The sequence below is a fragment of the Dendrobates tinctorius genome, unplaced genomic scaffold (genome assembly GCF_039654945.1).
Source record: "Dendrobates tinctorius isolate UK_male_01 unplaced genomic scaffold, ASM3965494v1 ptg000188l, whole genome shotgun sequence".
In the NCBI taxonomy this organism is placed as follows: domain Eukaryota; kingdom Metazoa; phylum Chordata; class Amphibia; order Anura; family Dendrobatidae; genus Dendrobates; species Dendrobates tinctorius.
In genome coordinates this window covers 6,913,001-6,935,435 of record NW_027361855.1, presented here as the reverse complement: position 1 = coordinate 6,935,435, position 22,435 = coordinate 6,913,001, and the positions used below count along the sequence as shown (strand labels likewise).

Genomic DNA, 22,435 nt, shown 5'->3' with positions numbered 1-22,435 from the left:
ACCTGAATCCCATAGAACACCTGTGGAGAGATCTAAAAATGGCAGTTTGGAGAAGTCACCCTTCAAATATCAGGGACCTGGAGCAGTTTGCCAAAGAAGAATGGTCTAAAATTCCAGCAGAGCATTGTAAGAAACTCATTGATGGTTACCGGAAGCGGTTGGTCGCAGTTATTTTGGCTAAAGGTTGTGCAACCAAGTATTAGGCTGAGGGTGCCAATACTTTTGTCCTGCCCATTTTTGGAGTTTTGTGTGAAATGATCAATGTTTTGCTTTTTGCTTAATTCTGTTTTGTGTTTTTTCATTTAAGACAAATTAAATGAAGATAATAATACCAAAGAATTTGTGTTTGCAATCATTTTCAGGAAGAAACTGAATATTATCTGACAGAAATGCAGGGGTGTCAATACTTTTGGCCATGACTGTATGCTGAATTATCAGAAAAAAAAAACAGAAGAAAAGCAAACATTATTTTTTATACATTTTATTGTAAGTTAAAATGCAAAGTCTCCACACATTTAGTGCAGATCCTGAACTCTTCGAAAGGAGCCAACCTTTGAATTCACAGCCCCCCAATCAGAGTATCTCCTGTACTCTCCAGGTCTGAGGTAATACTGACGCCCTCTATAACTGGGCGATTCATAGAAGATCCAGTGTCCCTCGAGCACATTGCATGAGCAGATGTCATGGTATTTAAATTCTTCATAAACTTGTGGGCAATCTTCAATGAATTCCACTGTGTGGCCCCGGAAGTCTTCTCTCTCGTAGATCTTAATGCGGAAAGTTCCACGATGCTGACAATAAAAATGGCCGCCTCATTATTTTTCTAATGTAAAAAAGTTTACATAGTACATGCAGTATTATTAAAATATTTTTACAAATGCAGTTTCTTTGACAACATAAAGGTATGAAACTAATCGATTTAGTAAAATTATTATTACAATATGTCAATATCAACCAGCACGTCATCTAATTTAATCAGGTAGAATCCTGCATAAGCTGTCCAAATAAAATAGTGAGACTTAAGATATGTGCACATGACATCTTTTTTGGGTGGATTTAGCTTGAAATTTGCCCAAGAATGCACCCCAAGAAAACATTGTGCACTGAAATATAGAATTAAATTGCTATGCACATGTTCAGTCTTTTGCTACTTGTTTTAAGTACTTCAGGGTTCAGAAACTGTGAAGCGGTTAAAAGAAGTAACATGTTTATTTCCTTGGAGGCTTTATTTTGCAGCTGCCCATCTTTTTTAACTGAAAGTATAGGAAAAAGATGCCAGCTGAGAACCTGCTGCAAAAAAACAAACAACAAAACCGCCATTTTCTTCCAGAAGCAGACTTGCCTAGGAAAGACATTGTATGCACATGCCCTAAATCAGCATTCATGTAGCCAGAACTACAACCTCTGAAGCAGGAGAAGAATAATCAACAGATGCAAGAAGTCATAACCAATAAGAAGGAAAACAAATGCAGACACAGCTCTGTATGCTGGAACTACTACATAGCTGGTTTAAAATCTTGGTAAACTGCAAAACATGAGAGCTGGTAATAAAAAAGTAAAACTCTAAAAATGACAACTCTATAAAAGTATAGCAGAGGTGCCATAAAATAGTAACAAATTGCAGCTCCATCTACCCTTCCAGTTCTGAACTCTTAAACTGTGTGACCATGACAAATTTTTGGTGAGTTTTTAACTATGCGTAGCAAAAACGCAGCGTCTTACAATTTTAGCAAAGAGAATGGGATTTATAGAAATTTCATGCCCACTGTGCTTTTTTTTGCTCAGCGTCAATTGACCTGTGGTACTTGGTTCAAATTTGCAAAATGTCAATTTCTCCTACGGGTAAAATTCACAGGTCAAATATGTACATGTGTGTCCACTGCAGAAACACATCAAAAACACATGTAATCAAAACACAATGAAAAAACGAAAGTAACCTAATCTACATAATAGGTGCAGAAATGGTGCAGAAAATCTACAACATCAAAAACTCACCAAAAGCTCATTGTGGGAACGTAGTCTTAGGTTGTGTGCACACGCTGCGGATTCTGCTGCGGTTCCGCAGCGGATTTTGCTTTTGCTGCCGTGTACAGTACCTTTATAGCCTATGGAAAACGAAAACCGCAGTGCAGACGGTGCGGATTTTTCCGCGCGGTTTTGCTGCGGTTTTCAATCTGCAGAAAGAATTGACATGTCAATTCTTTCTGCGGATTCTGCTGCGGTTTGCCATCTCCTCCATTGAGGAGATGAAAAACCGCAGGGCAGAACCGCAGAGCAATCCGCAGCTCTTTTGACCTGCAGATTTATCTGCGGATTTAACAAAATCCGCACGGCCAAATCTGCACCCCAATCGCAGCGTGTGCAGATACCCTTAGACTGCGTAAGCTTGAATGTATCAGCCCCGTGAACACGAGTGCCACCACTGCTAGAATGGCACCAGCACTGGAGAAGAGTATAAGTATTTTTCTTTTTTAACAGGGCCACACATGGGGAATGAGAAGGGTTGCCCTAGTAGTGGACAACTCATTTAACTTAATAATGTGATATAATCATGAAAAATAAAAAACAAAAATATATTTTATAATATGACTTTCTTTAATTGATTGCTAAGATTACATACCTGAGGAATAATACGACAAGAGCTGATTGAGTCATTGAAGCCCATCCAGTGCTGGAAGTCAGGATATTCTCCCCTTCTTAAAAAGTACTGGTGCCCCTGATTGTTGGCACGTTCATACACCATCCAGTTTCCTGTTTCCACTTTGATAGAGTTACAGCGGCTGAAATGGGAGTGAAGATCTGTGTTGTCAGAGTTGCACTCATAGGAGCGACCCTGGAAGTTCTTGTCTTCATAAAAGATGATCTGTAAAGCAACTTACATGTTTAACATCATAATTCTGGAATTTAGACATCGAAAAAGAACAACATGAAACAAGCGTTAGATGTATTATTTATGTAAGAATTGTAGTAGGTAAGGACTGATGTAATACTTTTCCAGCCTCTCTGGTGTTTTAGGCTATGCTTCTTCTACATAGTATGATAAATGTAACATCAATTTGAAATACATAGAAAACATTTTTGTTGCAACAGCTGTAGTGGATCAATTAAGAAAGTGATCAGGTCAGTTGCAATGCATAAGATAGTTAAGAGTTTTTAAAGTACCTTTCCCATTGTAGCTGTTGTATAGACACTGGTTCTCTGAAATAAAGCATCCCAGCTTCTATTTATATACATCATTCATAGCCAGTACGGCCGCTGCTTAACAAAAGACATCTGGGCTTTAGATACAAAAACAGTGAGCATAGCGATTTCACTCTCTATACACTAGTGCTGTGTAGACTGCATTGCTTTGTGTACATCATTCTGTAGCTTGTTTTTCTTTGTTTATGTTTCCTACTGATAAGCAATAATTAGAGATTGCATCTGTGTGACATATATGAAATTGTAAAGTATACAGTAATCTATAGCAGTTAAAAGAGTTTGGAAAATAGTAAAAACATTTGCGTATAAAAATGGTATAGAAGGAAAGCAGGTTGAAAAAACTAGGATCCCTTGGAATATTGGTGTCAACATTAATTGTGAAAGACTATTTCATAAGCAAAAATGTGTACAGATGTGACTACAAAAAGAAAAACAGAGAAAATAATAACATTTTTTGACATAGTTTGAAGAATTCCAGAATCAATGTAATATTAAGTGAACTGAAGAATTATTTTACTCATCCAATGGTTTATTCTTTGTTATCTGTGTGTTGTTCACAGGGGCAGATACTGACAGCGAAGGGCCCCTCTGCAGAATCTGTCTGCCTCTCCCTCTGTCATCCCCACATGCATAACACAGATATGTATATGTGCAGCTTACATGTGTACATGGATATTCATATTGAATACATAAATCTCTCTATATAAAACTGACAGTACTGTATGTATGTATGTGTGTATCACCAACCAATCACAAAGCATCTATAATTTCACCAGCGCTGTTCAAAAGAAGCTGAGCTGTGATTGGTTGCTATGAGCAACAGTTTTCCTTGCAACCAATTACTAAGCATCTCTCATTTCACCAGAGCTGGTTAAAAGAAGCTGAGCCGTGATTGGTTGCTATGAGCAACAGTTTTCCTTGCAACCAATCACTAAGCATCTCTCATTTCACCAGAGCTGGTTAAAAGAAGCTGAGCCGTGATTGGTTGCTATGAGCAAGCTTTCCCACTTAACACCTCAACAGACACTGACATGATGGGAGAAATCTAGCAACCCTGGGAACATAAGCTCCCAGCCATTGTCTGCCCCCAGAAAGGAGCACAAAGCACATGACAGAAATGAATCCCCCCTCCCATGCCCATATACACAGGCACATCTTCTCTCTTAAAGGGATCTCCGATATGGAAGTCAGGGCAAATCCTTCCAGCGCTTTGGTTTTGACCCCAGGCCTCTCTTAAAGGGAACTCCTGTATGGAAATTAGGACCGTTCCACTCAGCTCTGTGGTTCTGACCCCAGGGTCTCTTAAAGTGATCATTTGTATGCAAGTTAGGGCAAATCCACTCAGCATTTTGGCACTGACCCCAGGCCTTTCTTAAAGGAATCTCCGGTATGGAATCTCCGGTATGGAAGGCAGGGCAAATCCATCCAGTGCTTTGATTCTGACCCCATACCTCCCTTAAAGGGATCCCCGGTATGGAAGTCAGGGCAATTGCCTTCAAATGCTCTGGTACTGACCCCAGGCTCTCTTAAAGGGATCTCCTGTATGGAAGTTAGGGCAAATCCCTCAGTGCTCTGATTCTAACCCCAGGGTTCTATTAAAGGGATCATTGGTATGCAAGTCAGGGCAAATCTATCCAACGCTCTGGTTCTGATCCCAGGCTTTCTTAAAGGGATCCCCGGTATGGGAGTTAGGGCAAATCCACTCAGCGCTCTGATTCTGACTCAAGGGATCACCAGTATGGATCACCAGTATGGAAATGAGGGCATCTAGCTATAGTGCTTTGAAGAAAGCACTATCATGTAATCCAAACGCTGCTAACTTATAGTGGTTGAAAAAAGCACTATCTTGTAATCCGAACGCTGCTAACTTATTATAGTGCTTTGAAAAAAGCACTATATTGTAATCCAAACGCTACTAACTTCTTCTTCTTCTTCTTCTTCTTCTTCTTCTTCTTCTTCTTCTTCTTCTTCTTCTTCTTCTTCTTCTTCTTCTTCTTCTTCTTCTTCTTCTTCTTCTTCTTCTTCTTATTATTATTATTATTATTAAAGTGCTTTGAAAAAGCACTATATTGTAATCCGAATGCTGCTAACTTATTATAGTGCTTTGAACAAACCACTATATTGTAATCCGAACGCTGCTAACTTATTCTTCTTATTATTATTCAGTTGATTTCTGCAATTAATGGGGCCCGAACCGCTATACGCACAGACTCCATTGAGGTGTCGTTTTGAAGCCAGCGTCCACGAGTTGTCAGGAACACCGCACTGCACTTGCTCACTGAGCCAGTGCGCGTGTCCTGAGTACAAAGACTGTGCACAAAGATACCTGCGGAGCGGGCAGCAGTGGTGACAATGCATGCTCCAGGACCTGAAGCAGGTGACTGCTGGGGGCGTGGCCTAAGCTCCACAGAGCTAGGAGCTGCAGGGAAACTCCTAGAAAGGTAACTACAGGACAATGTTACCAAGGGGCATAGACAGAGACAGAAACCAAATCAAGCCGAGGTCAAAGCATGAGATAGCAATACAGTACCAAAGGATTAGACAGAAAGGACAGTCAGGACGTAGCAATAGATCAGAAAACCAGAACGGGCATTAGACGGTACAAAAGGGGTAACCTGTAATGGAGTAACGATAGCCAAGCCAGGAGGCCCCGCCCACCAAATTGGACACTGAGGGGCCCCGCCCACCAAATCGGACCCTTAGGGGTCCCGCCCACCAAATCGGACTCTGAGTGGGAACCGCCCACAAAATCGGACTCTGAGGGGCCCCACCCACAAAATCGGATCTAGAGTGGCCCCGCCCACCAAATTGGACCCAGAGGGGCCCCACCCACAAAATCAAACCCTGAGGGGCCCTGGCCACAAAATCGTACCCTGAGGTGCCCCAACCACAAAATCAGACCCTGAGGGGCCCCCGGCCACAAAATCGGACCCTGAGGGGCCCCTCCCACAAAATCGGATCCTTAGGGGTCCCACCCACAAAATCGGACCCTGAGAGGCCCCACCCACAAAATTGGACCCTAAGGGACCCCACCCCCAAAATCGGGCCCAGAGTGGCCCCGCCCACTAAATCGGACCCTGAGGGGGCACGCCCACCAAATCGGACCAAGAGTGGCCCAGCCCACAAAATCGGACCCTGAAAGGCCCCGCCCACCAAATCAGACCCTGAGGGGCTCCGCCCACCAAATCGGACCCTGAGGGGCCCCGCCCACCAAATTGGACCCAGAGTGGCCCCACCCACCAATCAGATCCAGAGTGGTCCCACCCACCAAATTGGATCCAGAGGGGCTCCGTCCACAAAATCAGACCCTGAAAGGCCCCGCCCACCAAATCAGACCCTGAGGGTCCCACCCACAAAATCAGACCCAGATTGGCCCAGCCCACTAAATCAGACCCTGAGGGGCCCCGCCCACCAAATCGGACCCAGAGTGGCCCAGCCCACAAAATTGGACCCTGAAAGGCCCCGCCCACTAAATCAGACCCTGAGGGGCCCCACCCACCAAATCGGATACAGAGTGGCCCCGCCCACCAAATCAGACTGAGGGTCCCACCCACAAAATCAGACCCTAAGGGGCCCCACCCCCAAAATCGGGCCCAGAGTGGCCCAGCCCACTAAATCGGACCCTGAGGGGGCCCGCCCACCAAATCGGACCAAGAGTGGCCCAGCCCACAAAATCAGACCCTGAGGGGCCCCGCCCACCAAATCGGACCCTGAGGGGCCCCGCCCACCAAATTGGACCCAGAGTGGCCCCGCCCACCAAATTGGATCCAGATTGGCTCCACCCACAAAATCAGACCCTGAAAGGCCCCGCCCACCAAATCAGACCCTGAGGGGCCCGGCCACAAAATCGGACCCTGAGGGGCCCCAGCCAGAAAATCGGACCCTGAGGGGCACTGGCCACAAAATCGGACCCTGAGGGGCCCCGCCCACCAAATCAGACTCTGAGGGGCCCCGCCCACCAAATCGGACCCAGAGTGGCCCCGCCCACCAAGTCAGATCCAGAGTGGCCCCGCCCACCAAATTGGATCCAGAGTGGCTCTGCCCACAAAATCAGACCCTAAGGGGCCCCACCCACAAAATTGGACCCTGAGGTGCCCCGGCCACAAAATCCACAAATCGGGCCCAGAGTGGCCCTGCCCACTAAATCAGACCCTGAGGGGCCCCGCCCACCAAATCAGAGCCACAGTGGCCCAGCCCACAAAATCGGACCCTTTAGGACCCAGCCCACTAAATCAGACCCGGAGGGGCCCCACCCACCAAATTGGACCATGAGGGGCCCTGCCCACCAAATTGAACCCAGAGTGGCCACGCCCACCAAATTGGATACAGAGTAGCCCCGCCCACCAAATTGGATCCAGAGGGGCTCCACCCACAAAATCAGACCCTAAGGGGCACTCTCAGTTAAAATAGATCCTGAGTTGAAAGTCTTGCAGGGGCAGCAGGCAAATCTCTCTTATAGGGGCAGCCCGGACCATGAGGGGCCATGCCCACCAAATTGAACCCAGAGTGGCCACGCCCACCAAATCGGATACAGAGTGGCCCTGCCCACCAAATCTGACCCAGAGTGGCCCTGCCCACCAAAGCGGACCCTGAGGGGTCCCGCCCACCAAATTGGACAAAGAGTGTCCCCGCCAACCAAATCGCACCCTGAGGGGCCCTGCCCACCAAACAGGACCCTGAGGGGCCCCACCAATCAAAACGGACCCTGAGGGGCCCCGTCCACAAAATCGGACCCTGAGGGGCTCCGGCCACCAAATCGGACCCAGAGGGGCCCCGCCCACCAAATCGGACCCTGAGGGGCCCTGCCCACCAAATCAGACCCTGAGGGGCCCTGCCCACCAAATCAGACCCTGAGGGGCCCTGCCCACCAAATCAGACCCTGAGGTGCCCCACTCACCAAATCAGAACCTGAGGAGCCCCGGCCACAAAATCGGACCCAGAGTGGCCCCACAGGCCAAAGTGACCCCTGAGAGGCACCCACAGTTAAAATGGATCCTGAGTTGAAAGTCTTGCAGGGGCAGCAGGCAAGTCTCTCTTAAAGGGGCAGCCCGGGCACCATTTCAAAGCACTATCTGTACTTCCTTCAGGAAATACACATCTAGTTCTTCTGCTTGAAAAAAACACTATATTGTAATCCAAACGCTGCTAACTTATTCTTCTTCTTCTTCTACTTATTTAGTTGATTTTCAGCAATTAATGCAGGCCGAACCGCTACACGCACTGACTCTGTGGCAACAATGGGAAAATGTTGCCACAGAGAAAACATGCCCTGAAGTGATTCAAATGGCAGTTATGCTCATTGTTATGCACAGGCACACCCAGTTACTATGCCAACGCCTACGAACTTCACATGACCTCCCCAGCACAGAGTTTCTGGCAGATAATATCAGCTCTTAAAGCGAAACCCACAGCACAAATGCAAATCTAGCTTCATCACATGACGCATGCCCCTGAGAGAGAATGTGCGCCAAAGTGGATTTAGAAGCCCAGTGAGCCAAACTGGCTCTTAAAGGGCCGATGCACAAAAGTGATTCTTAAAGGGCCGGCGCACCGAAATGAGTCTTAGGCCGGAGTCACACTAGCGATTAAATCGGACGAATGCAATGCGATAAAAAAATCGCATTGCATTCGTCCCAATGTTATTCAATGGTGCTGCTCCCATCATGCGTTTTTTATCGGATCCGTTCCTCGTACCGAGACAATCGCAGCATGCTGCGATTGTCACCAATTTTTGGATCAGATTCGCCAATGCAAGTCTTTGGATGCGATTAAAAATCGCATCGAAAACGCACCACACGTGTGACTTGCGATTAAATCGATTGGCATTGGATGTCAATTTGATGCTTAGATGTGAATAAAATAGGTTTCTCGCCGGAAAATGGGATGACAGACGGATCCCTGGACAAGAATTCTTTGTGCGATTTCGTACCGTTAAAATCGGACCAATTTTTTATTCGTTGTGTGTGACTCCAGCCTTAGGCCGGAATCACACTAGCGATTAAATCGGACGAATGCAATGCGATAAAAAATCACATTGCATTCGTCCTAATGTTCTTCTATGGTGCTGCTCCCATCATGCGTTTTTTTATCGGATTCGTTCCTCGGACCGAGACAATTGCAACATGCTGTGATTGTCAGCGATTTTCGAATCGGATTCGCCAATGCAAGTCTAAGTATGAGATTAAAAATCGCATTGAAAGCACACCACACGTGTGACTTGCGATTAAATCACAAGACTTCTCCAGGACAACAGGAGAGAGCATCAGGCATTGGCATTGGATGTCAAACGGATGCTTAGATGCGAATAAAATCGGTTCATCGCTGGAAAATGGGATGACAGACTGATCCCTGGACAAGAAATCTTTGTGCGATTTCGTACTGTTAAAATCGGATCGATTTTTAAAACGTGTGTGACTCCAGCCTTAAAGGGCCAGTGCGCCAAAGCGAAAGCCGAGTAACTCCAGGCTCCAAATTGGAGCCTGAGCCACCCCGGCCTCCAAACCGGAGGCTGATCAACCCTGGACTCCAAATCGGAGGCTGAGCCACGCTGGTCTCCAAATCGGACCCAGAGAGGCCCCTCTCACCAAATCGGACCAAGAGTGGCCCCACCCACTAAATCAGACCCAGAGTGGCCCCGCTAACGAAATCAGACCCTGAGGGGCCCCGACCACCAAATCAGACCCTGAGTGACCCCACCCACCAAGTCAGACACTGAGGGGCCCCAGCCACCAAATTGGACTCTGAGGGGCCCCGCCCACCAAATCAGACCCAGAGTGGCCCCACCCACAAAATCAGACCCTAAGGGGCCCCACCCACAAAATCAGGCCCTGAGGGGCCCCACCCACCGAATCAGACCCTGAGGGGCCCCACAGGCCAAAGTGGCACCTGAGAGGCACCCACAGTTAAAATGGATCCTGAGTTGAAAGTCTTGCAGGGGCAGCAGGCAAGTCTCTCTTAAAGGGGCAGCCCGGGCACCATTTCAAAGCACTATCTGTACTTCCTTCAGGAAATACACATTTATTTATTATTCAGTTGATTTTCCGCAATTAATGCGGCCAGAACCGCTACACGCACAGACTCCGTTGAGGTGTCGTTTCGAAGCCAGTGTCCACGAGTGGTGTGCTAAGTAATTTTGTGTCAATCGGATTTGTAGTTTTTGTGCAATTTGCGTTTGAAAAAACATTTTCCTCAATGCATTTCAATGGGAAAATTTTGCCACAGGGAAACATGCCCTGAGGCGATTCAAATGGCAGTTAAGCTAATTGATATGCGCAGGTAGACCCAGTTACTATGCCAATGACTACGAACTTCACATGACCCCCCCAGGACACAGTTTTTGCCAGATAATTTCAGCTCTTAAAGTGAAACCTACAGCACAAATGCAAATCTAGCTTCATCACATGACACATGCCCCTGAGAGAGAATGTGCGCTAAAGTGGATTTAGAAGCCCAGTGAGCCAAACTGGCTCTTAAAGGGCCGAAGCGCCAAAGTGATTCTTAAAGGGCCAGTGCACCGAAATGAGTCTTAAAGGGCTGGCGCGCCAAATCGAAAGCTGAGTGACCCCGGCCTTCAAATCGGAGGCTAATCGACCCTGGCCTCCAAATTGGAGGCTGAGCTACCCTGGCCTCGAAATCGGACCCAGAGTGGCCCCGCCCACCAAATCGGACCCTGAGGGGCTCCGACCTCAAAATCAGACCCTGAGGGGCCCTGTCCACCAAATCAGACCCAGAGTGGCCCCGCCCACCAAATCGGACACTGAGGGGTCCCGCCCACCAAATCGGACCCTGAGGGGTCCTGCCCACCAAATCGGACCCAGGGTGGCCCCGCCCACCACATTGGTTCTGAAAGGCGCCGTCCACCAAATCAGACACAGAGTGGCCCCGCCCACCAAATCTGACCCTGAGGGTTCCCACCCACCAAATCGGACCCTGAGGGGTCCCACCCACCAAATCAGACCTAGGGTGTCCCTGCCCACCAAATCGGACCCTGAGGGCTCCCGCCCACCAAATTGGATCCTGAGGGGTCCCGCCCACCAAATCGGACCCAGTGTGGCCCGCCCACCAAATCGGACCCAGTGTGGCCCGCCCACCAAATCGGACCCTGAAGGACCCCGCCCACCAAATCGGACCCTGAGGGGCCCCGCCCACCAAATCGGAGCCAGAGTGGCCTCGCCCACCAAATCAGACCCAGAGTGCCCCCACCCAAAAAATTAGACTCTGTGGGGCCCCGTCCACCAAATCGGAACCAGAAGGGCCCCACCCACCAAATCGGACCCAGAGTGGCCCTGCCCACCAAATCGGACCCAAAGTGCCCCCACCCAAAAAATTAGACTCTGTGGTGCCCCGTCCACCAAATCGGATCCAGAAGGGCCCTACCCACCAAATCGGAACCAGAGTGGCCCCGCCTGCCAAATCAGACCCAGAGGGGCCCCACCCACCAACTTGGACCCAGAGTGCCCCCACCCACCAAATTGTACTCTGTGGGGCCCCACCCACCAAATCAGATTCTAAAGGGCCACTGCCCACAAAATTGGAAACAGAGTGGCCCCGCCCACCAAATCGAACTCTGAGGGGCCCCACCCACCAAAAACGGACCCTATGGGCCCGCCCACCAAATCGGACCCAGAGTGGCCCCGCCCACCAAATTGGACCTAGAGTGGCCCTGCCCCCAAACCGGACCCTGAGGGCCCTCACCCACCAAATTGGACCCAGAGGGGCTCCGCACAGAAAATCAGACCCTAAGGGTCCCCACCCACCAAATGCATCCTGAGGGGCCCCACCCACCAAATCAGACCCTGAGGGGCCCCACAGGCCAAAGTGGCCCCTGAGAGGCACCCACAGCTAAAATGGATCCTGAGATGAAAGTCTTGCAGGGGGAGCAGGCAAGTCTCTCTTAGGCTGTGAGCACACGATGCAGAATTCCTGCGGAGTCGCAGCGGATTTTACCACGCAGAAACGCTGCAGATCCGCAGTGGGATTTACAGTAGCATGTAAACCAATGAAAAAAAAAAAACGATGTGCAGGCACTGCGTTTTTTTCTGCGCGGTTTTCCTGAGGTAAAAAATCTGCAGCACATCACAAAAAACACAAGAAAACCACATTAAAAATGGAAGAAATCCGCAGGAAAAATGCAGGTCATTTTACCTGTGGATTTCTTCAATTCTGCGTGGAAAAGTCCACAGGGCAAAAAAGTACGCGTGCACTCAGTCTTAAAGGGGCAGCCCGGGCACTATTTCAAAGCACTATCTGTACTTCGTTCAGGAAATAAACATCTAGTTTTTCAGTTGATTTCCGCAATTAATGCGGCCCGAACCGCTACACGGACTGAGTCCGATGAGGTGTCGTTTCGAAGCCAGCATCCACGAGTGGTGTGCTAAGTATTTTTCGTGTCAATCAGATTTGTAGTTTTTACGCAATTTGCGTTTGAAAATTTTTTTTCCTGTCATTGGAATGCACTGTCTCAATGCATTTCAATGGGAAAATGTTGCCACAGAGAAAACATGCCCTGAGGTGATTCAAATGGCAGTTAAGCTCATTGTTATGTGTTACGGAACCACTCAGCACATAGAATATGTTGTGCAGTTATATCAACCTTCCAATTTGTAATTGGAATCAACCTTCCAATTTGTAATTTGTACCAGAGGACATGCAAGAGGCCTGTGCGGAGGAAGGTGTGCATGAGGCTTTCAAAGAGGGGGTCAAAGCATGTGAGGTGCACTGGGCACCTGAGACTCGGCAGTTAGTGATAGTATCGGACAGAGAAGATACATCTAACCGAGTAGCTGTCCTAAAAGAGATGCATCTACAATGTCTCAACACCAAACAGCGGGTCAGGCAGAGTAATGTGAAGGCTGCTCGATGCCTAGAGATAGCAAGGGAGGCTATGGATCAGCTGGGTTTGCGGAAAGATGTGGTGCCGGTACCCAAAGCTCTGATGGGGAGAATCATTGGAAGATCCGGGAAGGTAATGCAAGACCTTGTGAATATCTCTGGTGTAGTGAGAGTGAGGATCCCTCCTGATGATGAAGACCAAGTATCTAGTGAGGTGGGTGGGATTCCCATCCTGGTGGTTGGCTCCATGGAGAGCCTGAGAGACTTTCAGATGCTCTTGGAGTATCGAGTGAGGTACCTGCAAGAGATCGAGCAGTTGAGGTAGGACCGCCGGCTAATTAATAAAGAAGTACGGAATACCAGGTGGCGGCCGCCTACAACCCAACAAGATGTAAGGACCCGGAGAGTTTCGCCAAGAAGTGACAGGACCGCGGGCCGAAGAATGTCAGCAAGTGGTAGTTCGACTGGCAGGATGACGTTGAGAGACCCTAGTTCCTGTGAGACCCTGAATGAATCAGACTCAGGCCAGACAGTAGGCCTGATTAGGACTGATTACCGTACCAAGCGGGGGAGCTGGTCGGGGAACGGAACAAACAGAGAGAGGAAGGTGGTGACTGTACCGTGTCTGATGACGCACTGTAACTGGAGGGTCAAAGAGCAGGACCGATATTCTGACCGCTGGGGGTGGGGGAGGCCTAACGTAGAGAGGTGGCCATATGACAGGTGGAAAAGGTTCTCTCGACCTGTAGGGCAAGGTATGGTGAGTGCCCGGTCTCGAGAGCCTGATGTAATGTTGTGTGTTCAACCCCACGAGTTTGAACAGAGGGGTGAGGTATGTGGTGTAGTAACCACTATGTCCGCTAGGGGGCGCTGTGTGGAGGTTCCAAGGGAGAGGATGAGTGGCAGAATCCTGAAGGATGGTTGTGTATCTCAAAGGGGGTGGCTTTGAGATGGGGACTTAGTTATGCGTATTGATCAGCAATGGTATTGCTGAGGTGTTATTTCAAGGTATAAGGGAGAAGTCTCTAGGTAACTTGGGAGTTGGGCAGGCCAGTTACCTACAAACTCACCCAGAGGTGTGTCTGAAAACGCCTGTAGTAAAAGACTGTGAGGGTGTGAAGGACCTGTGATGAGGTCATAGTCACGTGACCCGGTGGGTGTGGCTATAGACCATATAATGTGGCCAGGGTAGGTCACATGTGGTGAATGCTGGGACCTGGTTGGTCCAGTGTGGAAGGTCCTGCAGAGATGGAGCTTCCTCCCAGACAGCACGTGTGAAGTGGCTGGGAGCAATGGCGATGTGTGCCTGAGAGTTCCCTGGAGGGAACGAACGTGTGCGGAATGCTGCAGCCGCATGAGGAGCCCTGACGTGGGTGAGATAATTCTGAGGCTAAGTGAGCCTGCATACTGGACATTGATAATAAGAGTGAAGCATTATAATGGACGCTATGCTGGTAATGCTATTAAGTGAACTTTCTGTTGCTGCTGTGGTTTATGAGGTGAGAATAAACCGCAAGGACTGTATGATTTGATGGGAAAATCCGTGCCGCATCTGGTTTTTGTTTGCTGCAAGCGAGAATCCCCTAAGTAAATGACAGCGCTACCTCACAATAGGGACCACTGCACTGCTATAAGAAATGTATGTGACAATATTCCCTTGATGTCTATAACAAATGTTAGTGGCCTGATTAATGAAAATTGCCTCAGAGTAAAACCATTTTGGTTGTCCATAGCAACCAGAGGTCAGCTTCCATATTTGAAACTGCTGAGGTAAAATGAAAGCTGACTGCTAATTGGTTGTCAGGGCCACTAGAGCAGTCTGTCAGGCAGTTTCACTGTGTGAGACCTGCTCTTCCTAATCTGCTAGTCACCTTCTAAGGCCGGGGTCACACTAACCGACGCAAAATACGGTCCGTAGTTTACATGCGTAATATGGATGAATGACCCCTAAATAGTGCTCCGTAAGCAAGGTGTGGTCGCGAATTTTGCGCATGTCAGCATCCATATGTAATCCGTATGGAATCCGTATTGCGAGTTTTTCTCGCAGGCTTGCAAAATGGACATTTAATGGTTTTGAGGCCTGCAAACTGATTAAATCATTAGCCTGCACCATATCTATTTGCTCAGGAACAGGTGGCTGCCTCCATTCTGTCCATTTGTGACCTTGTCTTCACTAGGTGTGTTGGTGTTGTATGTGCAACATGGCAGACAGTCTGAGTTTCAACACAACTGAGCAGGTTCTTTTCAACTGGCTTTTGTCACGCCGCTTTGGTCAACCATACCCAGTGATAGTGGATCCGCGGAGGAGGAGACGCATGTGGGTCCATCCACTTTTGAGGCAGCGACTCACAAGAGGTCATTTTCACCGCCTCTATTCTTCTCTGCGGGAGCATCCTGCAAAATTCTACCAATACTGTCGCATGAGCCTTGCAACATTTGATTGACTCTTGGAGACCGTGCGCCCTGGGATAACCTTTCAGGACACAAGGATGCGCAAAGCTATATCTGCAGAGGAGCGACTTCTACTCACATTACGGTATGTACCACACAACCACATTCTCTATGTTCATGATGTGTTGCCCAAAGTCTGTATTTATTGCTTCATTGACTAATTTTAATGCCCTCATCTTATTCCAGATATGTTGAAACTTACAGACCAGAATGTTATGTGTAATATGTACTGAATATCACTTAGTTATTGTGCGACCAAATATGTGTGTTAGTAGATCTGAAATCCTAACAAGTTTGGTATGTATGTACCTGTTTTTTGGTTAATTTGTGCATTCTAAAATGTTCCTTTTCTGTTGTTCTTCAGCTTCCTGTCCACTGGCCTGTCTTATGCTGCCCTCCACCATGAGTTTCTGATTGGAAGATCTACCATTTCTGGCATAGTCAGGTCGACATGTAGTGAAATATGGTCAAGATTACATCAACTCGTCATGCCCGAGCCCAGGATGGAAGACTGGTTGAGGATATCAAGGGACTTTGAGGAGGAATGCCAGTTTCCTAATTGTATTGGGGCCCTTGATGGCAAAGATATCCGGGTGTGTAAGCCGCCGAACTCTGGCTCCCAATTCTTCAATTATAAACAATACTTTTCTGTTGTATGGTTGGCTCTGGTCGATCCTCAATACAAGTTTATAATTGTTGACATTGGGGCCTATGAAAGGACGGGAGACTCTCGAGTCTTCAATACTTCCATTATGGCTCGGCGGCTATGCACCAACCAGTTGGATCTACCACCACCACGCCAGCTACCAGGCTCCACTCAAGAATCTGTCCCTTATGTCCTTGTGGCAGATGAGGCATTTCAGTTAACGCGCAATGTCATGAGGCCATATCCCCGGCGCAACCTTGACCACCGGAGCAAAATTTTTAACGTGCCTATCACGTGCTCGGCGACTGGTGGAGTGTTCCTTTGGCATTTTTTGTGCCAAATGGCGGGTACTCCAGTCTGCCATTCAGCTGAGTGAACAAAATATTAATGAAGTAGTTAAAGCCTGTGTGGTTCTTCATAACTTCACCAGGATACATGATTGTTCCTCCTCTGCTGGTGTTGTGCGTGGGTTGGACAATGTGCGTAGGGCGAGACCACCTATCAACCCTCAACGTAGACCGCTCTCTGGCCTCAAAGTGCGTGATATTTTCACAAATTACTTTATGTCACCTGAGGGGGAAACTTCTTGGCAAGAGCATGCTGTGTCTATGTTACAATTTTTTGGTTTATGTGTGTCTAAACATATATAGCTCTACCCCTTCTGATTCTATGACTGTTTAATTGCATTGGTAAGCGTATGTTAGTATGCTGACACTGTTTTTTAGAATTGAGACAGACGTAAAATGTAGTAGACAAATGTTTACTTTTGCCTTTTTTTTTGTTTTTTTTTTTTAACCAAAACATATTATTGCCATATGTGAACTGTGGTAATGGGCCAAATTGGCCTATTTGCAGATGTAAACATTTTTTCCAAATAAAATTTTAACACATAGAAAAAAAAAACAACATTATGCAATACCAAAATGGCTACATTATAAATTTTGGTAAGTTGGGGATGGAGAAGGCGGAAGACCAGCCTGTGGTTGCTGCTGGCTACTTTGCCCAACATCGCCCTGTGTGGGGGCATACTGTTGCCCATGATGTGGGTAGTGTACTGCCTCTTGGGATTGTTGTGGGTACTGGCCAGAGTGAAAATGAAGAGGGGCATCTTGTTGGGTCTGGTAGGCCCATGTCTCATACCCACCAATATATCCATGTCGTCACCAACCAGGTTGGGACCAGCCTCCAACACTGGGTGGGAACAAGTGGCCATATTGGTGAGGTTGGCTAGAGCCAGACATATGTGGCTGCTGTTGGGAAGGTTGGGTAGGGGGAGGAAGGGGGTGAGGTGTAGGCTCAAGTATTTGAGGATCCTCAGAGCCTGCTTGAGCAAGCATGTGTGTGGGGTGTCTAAGGCGCATTAGATTTCTGGGTGAAAGCTGCCACCTCTCAAGATATTCAAATAATTCATATGGGGTATTGGGGTTTGTGCAAGCATCAAGCAGGATTTGAAAACCTCCTCGAATACGGAGCCTCACCTCACGGGAAAGGGCACGAAGATATAGGGCCAGGCTGTGCGAGTATGCCTCCTCGCCATCATCATTATTGACTCTAGCCAAATAGTTGAGGACCCCAGTGTCCACATTTGTACATGTATCTTGGGCAGGGATCTGGCACCTTCTTCTTCCTCGCTGGGATGGTCCAGCAGGCTGTGGAGAGCCCCGGATCTGGGCAGTTGGGCTGCTGCTCATGTTGCCCTGCTCCTCCTGCAGCAGACAGTCCTGGTTGTGGATGTGGTCCTGGTGGTGGGGTTTGTGGCGCAGGCACTGGGTTTTCCTGAGAGGATTCTTCACCCATGCTTCTTGTAGGGGGAGAAGATGGGCCAGCCACCTCATTCCCTACAGGATCAATGATGGGCTCTGTATCTGAGCCAGTTCCTCTCTCCGTAAGGTTGGACTGAGTTCTGTTATGAAATAGAACAGAGCCAAAAATAAATCAATAATTTTGGCCCTGTAAAGTATCTGTGTAATGTGGTGTGAGGTATCTACTTACGGTCTCAGATCCAGAATAGGGGCGAGGAAGGAGAGGCGGTCATAATATATGTATTTCCTCTTTAGGTGGCCCGCATCACCACTCCTGGACCACTGCTGACGTTCCCGCCTGTATTGGTCACGGATGCTGCACCAGCGTCTCATCACATCTTCCACTGCAATGTGACAGGAAATATTCTCAATTTCACATATTTGATAGGTCAAATTTGCTACCAGTAGCCTAGGCATGTGGCCTTCTGGGGTGTGCTTTCTACCCAGGGTGGCATATATAATTGAGGTATACAGGCCAGATACACAGGGTCACAGTAGTTCATGTATCAAGTAACTACACATTCTAACTTGGTTGGCTAGGAGGATGAGGAGCTTGTGGCCTGGCCCAAATTATGGCAGTGTAAAACCATGGGTCACATCAAAATCTACCCGCCTCATGAGGAAAAGAGTGCAAGCACAGGAAGGGGGGACTGATTCTATATGCATTTTTTGATGTGAGGTAATTTTAAACAGTTTTTGGGTTGTACTTACTCAGTTGCTGCTGCTCCGCACGTGGCCGATCACCAAAATCGTGGAACATCTGGCGACATATGCGCCTCCATGACGCCTCCTTTCTTGCCCGGTTGGCATAATGGGCATCACGTTGGTCCCAGATTTCTGGCCGCTCCTGCACTAAGACAATAAACATCTCCACATTGAGAAAATATGGCGCCAAGACGCTGATGTACTCCGTGGAGGCATTCTTCCTGGATGTCTGGAGCGCTTTTGGAGCTCATTTGAATGTCTAAGCTTCCTGATGATGGATTGGCCCATTTCCTGTCACCTGCCAAAAGACCTGCGTATTTCTCGCAAGTCACACGTGTGGTCCGTGTGTCATCCATATTTTTTGCGCACCCATAGACTTGCATTGGCGTACTACGGGCGTAGTGCGCTGACAATCGCAGCATGCTGCGATTGGCACAGACCGTAGAATACGGGCGAGAATTATACGGCTGTTGGGAGCTGCCCCATAGAGAATCATTTGTCCGTGTGTAATGCGTGCTTTTTACGCCTCTCACTCGTCCGTATTCCTCTCTAGTGTGACCCCGGCCTCATTTCTGTGTTCGGTGAATAACACAAAGCAGAATTTCAGTAGGAATTTCCACTGAGGTAAATCTGCCCCTAAGGGTGTATTCACACGTGTGAGAAGAGCAGTTAACAAATCGCTGCCTTTTTTTTTCTCATAGCAGATTTTGCCATACAGTATTATGTAAGGGCTGGGAGCCAAAAATAGGGCATGTCATTGTTTCTTTCCCGCAGCCCTAAAATACAGTATTTCACCTCTGTTATTAATTTCCATGGGGGGAACTATGCCGTGCTTATTCAAGCAGATTTGCTACAGGTTTTGTGGCAATAAGGTCGTTTCACACATGAGATTCTTTGGCACGAATATAGCCGGACATTTTAGCTCTACAAATCACAACCTATTATTTTCAATGGCCGTATTCACATGGCCACATGTGAATATGCCCATTGATAACAATGGGTCATGATTTTTAGCGAGAAAATTGTCCGCAATTCTCATGCCAAAAAATTGCCCCTGTGAAACGAACCTAATGCTGTGGATTTGCTGTGTGTCTGTAACAATTTTGCAGTCTGCAGTAAATTTGGGAAAATTTACTAAAATAGGCCTCAGGCATACAGCAGTGTTGATTTTTTTCAATGATGTTTGGAGGCAAAAACCAGGAGTGAAACTCAAAGACAAAATTTATACTGGAAAAATTTGCACCAATTTTGTATTTTGCACATACTCCTGATGCTTTTACATGGCTTTTCATGGCCCCTTTATAAAAGTCTGTTATAATCGCCTGCAAAAATGCCCAGCCAGATGTTTTTGCAAGCGATTTTCAAGGCTCCCGTATGTTATAATGGGCAATTTCCCAGCACTAATGCGCTTAAACGGGCTTAAGCACATTAGTGATTGTGATACTTGGTCGACTTTTTGCTTGCAACCATCATTTGACTTTGCAACTTTTGACACCAGTCACATGATTTGACAGGTGTCGCACTGCCCATTGAATTCAATGGGAGAAGGGGGAAAAATCGCCAGCGGTCGCACAACCCCTGGCATGTTTTTGGAATTTTTTTTTTCTTTCCCATTCATTTGAATGGGTAGTGTGAACGCAACTCTAGCACAAATTTAAGTCATGACCACAATGTATTTCTCTCGCTGCTTTCACGCTGAGAAACTTTGCCAGTGTGCATGGGCACATTGAAATCAAGGGGATGCACCTGCAGCACGATTTTGTCATGCGACAGTTGCATAAAAAAGAGCCAGTGTAAAAAGGCCCTAACGCTGATGGATAAGGCCGGTTTCACATTAGCGCTTTTTCAGCGCACGCACGGCCGGGGGTAGCTCCGCCCCCGAGCCGGCTCTCTGCCCAGCGTGCCCGCCCCTTGCTTGTAGCGCCGCCTACTAGCGGACAGCGGCGCCTGCGATCGGCGCACCCTATCTTTAGCATAGGGTGCGCAGATCGTGCGCAGGCCGTGCGCTAGTTGCGCTTTGACCTGCGCTGCGCACTTTTGACGGTGCGCCGTGCGCGCCAAAATCCGAAAAGTTTGATTACGGCGCACCGTCAAAAGTGCGCAGCGCAGGTCAAAGCGCAACTAGCGCACGGCCTGCGCACGATCTGCGCACCCTATGCTAAAGATAGGGTGCGCCGATCGCAGGCGCCGCTGTCCGCTAGTAGGCGGCGCTACAAGCAAGGGGCGGGCACGCTGGGCAGAGAGCCGGCTCGGGGGCGGAGCTACCCCCGGCCGTGCGCGCGCTGAAAAAGCGCTAATGTGAAACCGGCCTAAGTATGCAATTAACATGCACTTTTCTATCCCATATACTTTTATGAGGCTATGATTGTGTTTTTTGAGTGCTTTTCAATCACTACATGTGAGTAAAAAATAAGTGAGTTTAGCGCTGGAAAAAAGTGCTTGTCTAAATAACCCCCTAAGGCATTATTCAGATAAGCACTTTCCAGGTGATATTGCCCTGTGCATAAAAAAAAAAGTACCTACATCTGCGCTTTTTTAAGTACCAGTCAAAATCACCCAGAAAACACTTTTCCTGGGCACTTTCTAGAGAGCTGGTGGCAGCCGGCTGTCACTGCAGGGTGACAGCCAACCCCTAAGGCCGGGGTCACACTGGCGAGGAATACGGCCGAGTGAGAGGCGCTAAAAGCACGCATTAGACACGGACAAATGATTCGCTATGGGGCAGCTCCCATCAGCCGTATATTTCTCATCCGTATTCTACGGTCCGTGCCAATCGCAGCATGCTGAGATTGTCAGCGTACTACGGCCGTAGTGTGCCAATGCAAATCTATGGGTGCGCAAAAAATACGGATTACACACGGACCACACGTGATTTGCGAGAAATACGCACCAGTTGTCTTTGTTTTAATAAAGAAACGAATGAATAGATATAGACACATATATATATATTCTGTGTCGATATCTATTCTTTGGTTTCTGTTATAAACCCTGTCATAGGGCTCCATTATATGTCCATTTTGAAAGCCTGCGAGAAAATCTCGCCATACGGATTACATACGGATGCTTACATGCACAAAATACGCGACCACACCTTGATTACGGATGACATACGGAGCACTGTTTAGGGGCCATTCATCCGTATTACGCATGTAAAATACTGACCGTATTTTGCGTCGGTTAGTGTGACCCCGGCCTAACAGTTAATCGCGGAATATCTCAATGTCACCACCTGTCATATACCGGATAGAAAAGGGTTAATACTCACCCACCCTGTCCTTACTGCTGGCCACGGCAGCTTCCTTTTGGTGCAAAAGGACTTGCGTGACGTCAGTGTTACGTGTGACCAATGGATCGTCCCATGAACTATTGTATTTTTCGGACCATAAGATGCACTTTTTTCCCAAAAAATTTTGGGGAAAAATTGGAGTGCATCTTATCGTCCAGATGCACTTACCAGGAGACACCATCCGAGGCTGAAAGGCGGCGATTTGGCAGATGATCGTGGTGAGGGGGCTCCGCCGGCATTGGTGGAAATCCCGGAGCCCCCGCACATCCATTTCGGGCTGGTACAGCACTTTTGCAGGTTATCGGCGGTGCAGGGGCTCCGCTGGCATTATGTGAAAGGAGCCCTCGCACTTCCATTGTTGTAATGCTGAATTGAAAATGGCTGTGCATAGTGAGATCTCGGGAGATGAGATGTCGTCCCGGGAGACGAGATCTCATCTCCTGAGATCTCACTCTGTGCATGCTGAATTGAGCTTCAGGAAAATGGCCGCAATGCAATGCTGAATTGAGCTTC

At 47.9% G+C, this 22,435-nt stretch overlaps 1 protein-coding gene across 1 annotated transcript; it reads right to left on the bottom strand.

The window, feature by feature from the left end:
• Nucleotides 1-465: 465 nt before the first annotated feature.
• On the bottom strand, nt 466-22,378 carry LOC141055606 (gamma-crystallin 1-like). Its single transcript, XM_073552254.1, has 3 exons — nt 22,091-22,378; nt 2,621-2,863; nt 466-791 (listed from the first exon to the last, which is right to left on the bottom strand). The coding sequence occupies exons 1-3, from the start codon at nt 22,187-22,189 to the stop codon at nt 516-518; spliced, it is 618 nt and encodes a 205-aa protein (XP_073408355.1). The 5' UTR covers nt 22,190-22,378; the 3' UTR covers nt 466-515.
• Nucleotides 22,379-22,435: the final 57 nt, after the last annotated feature.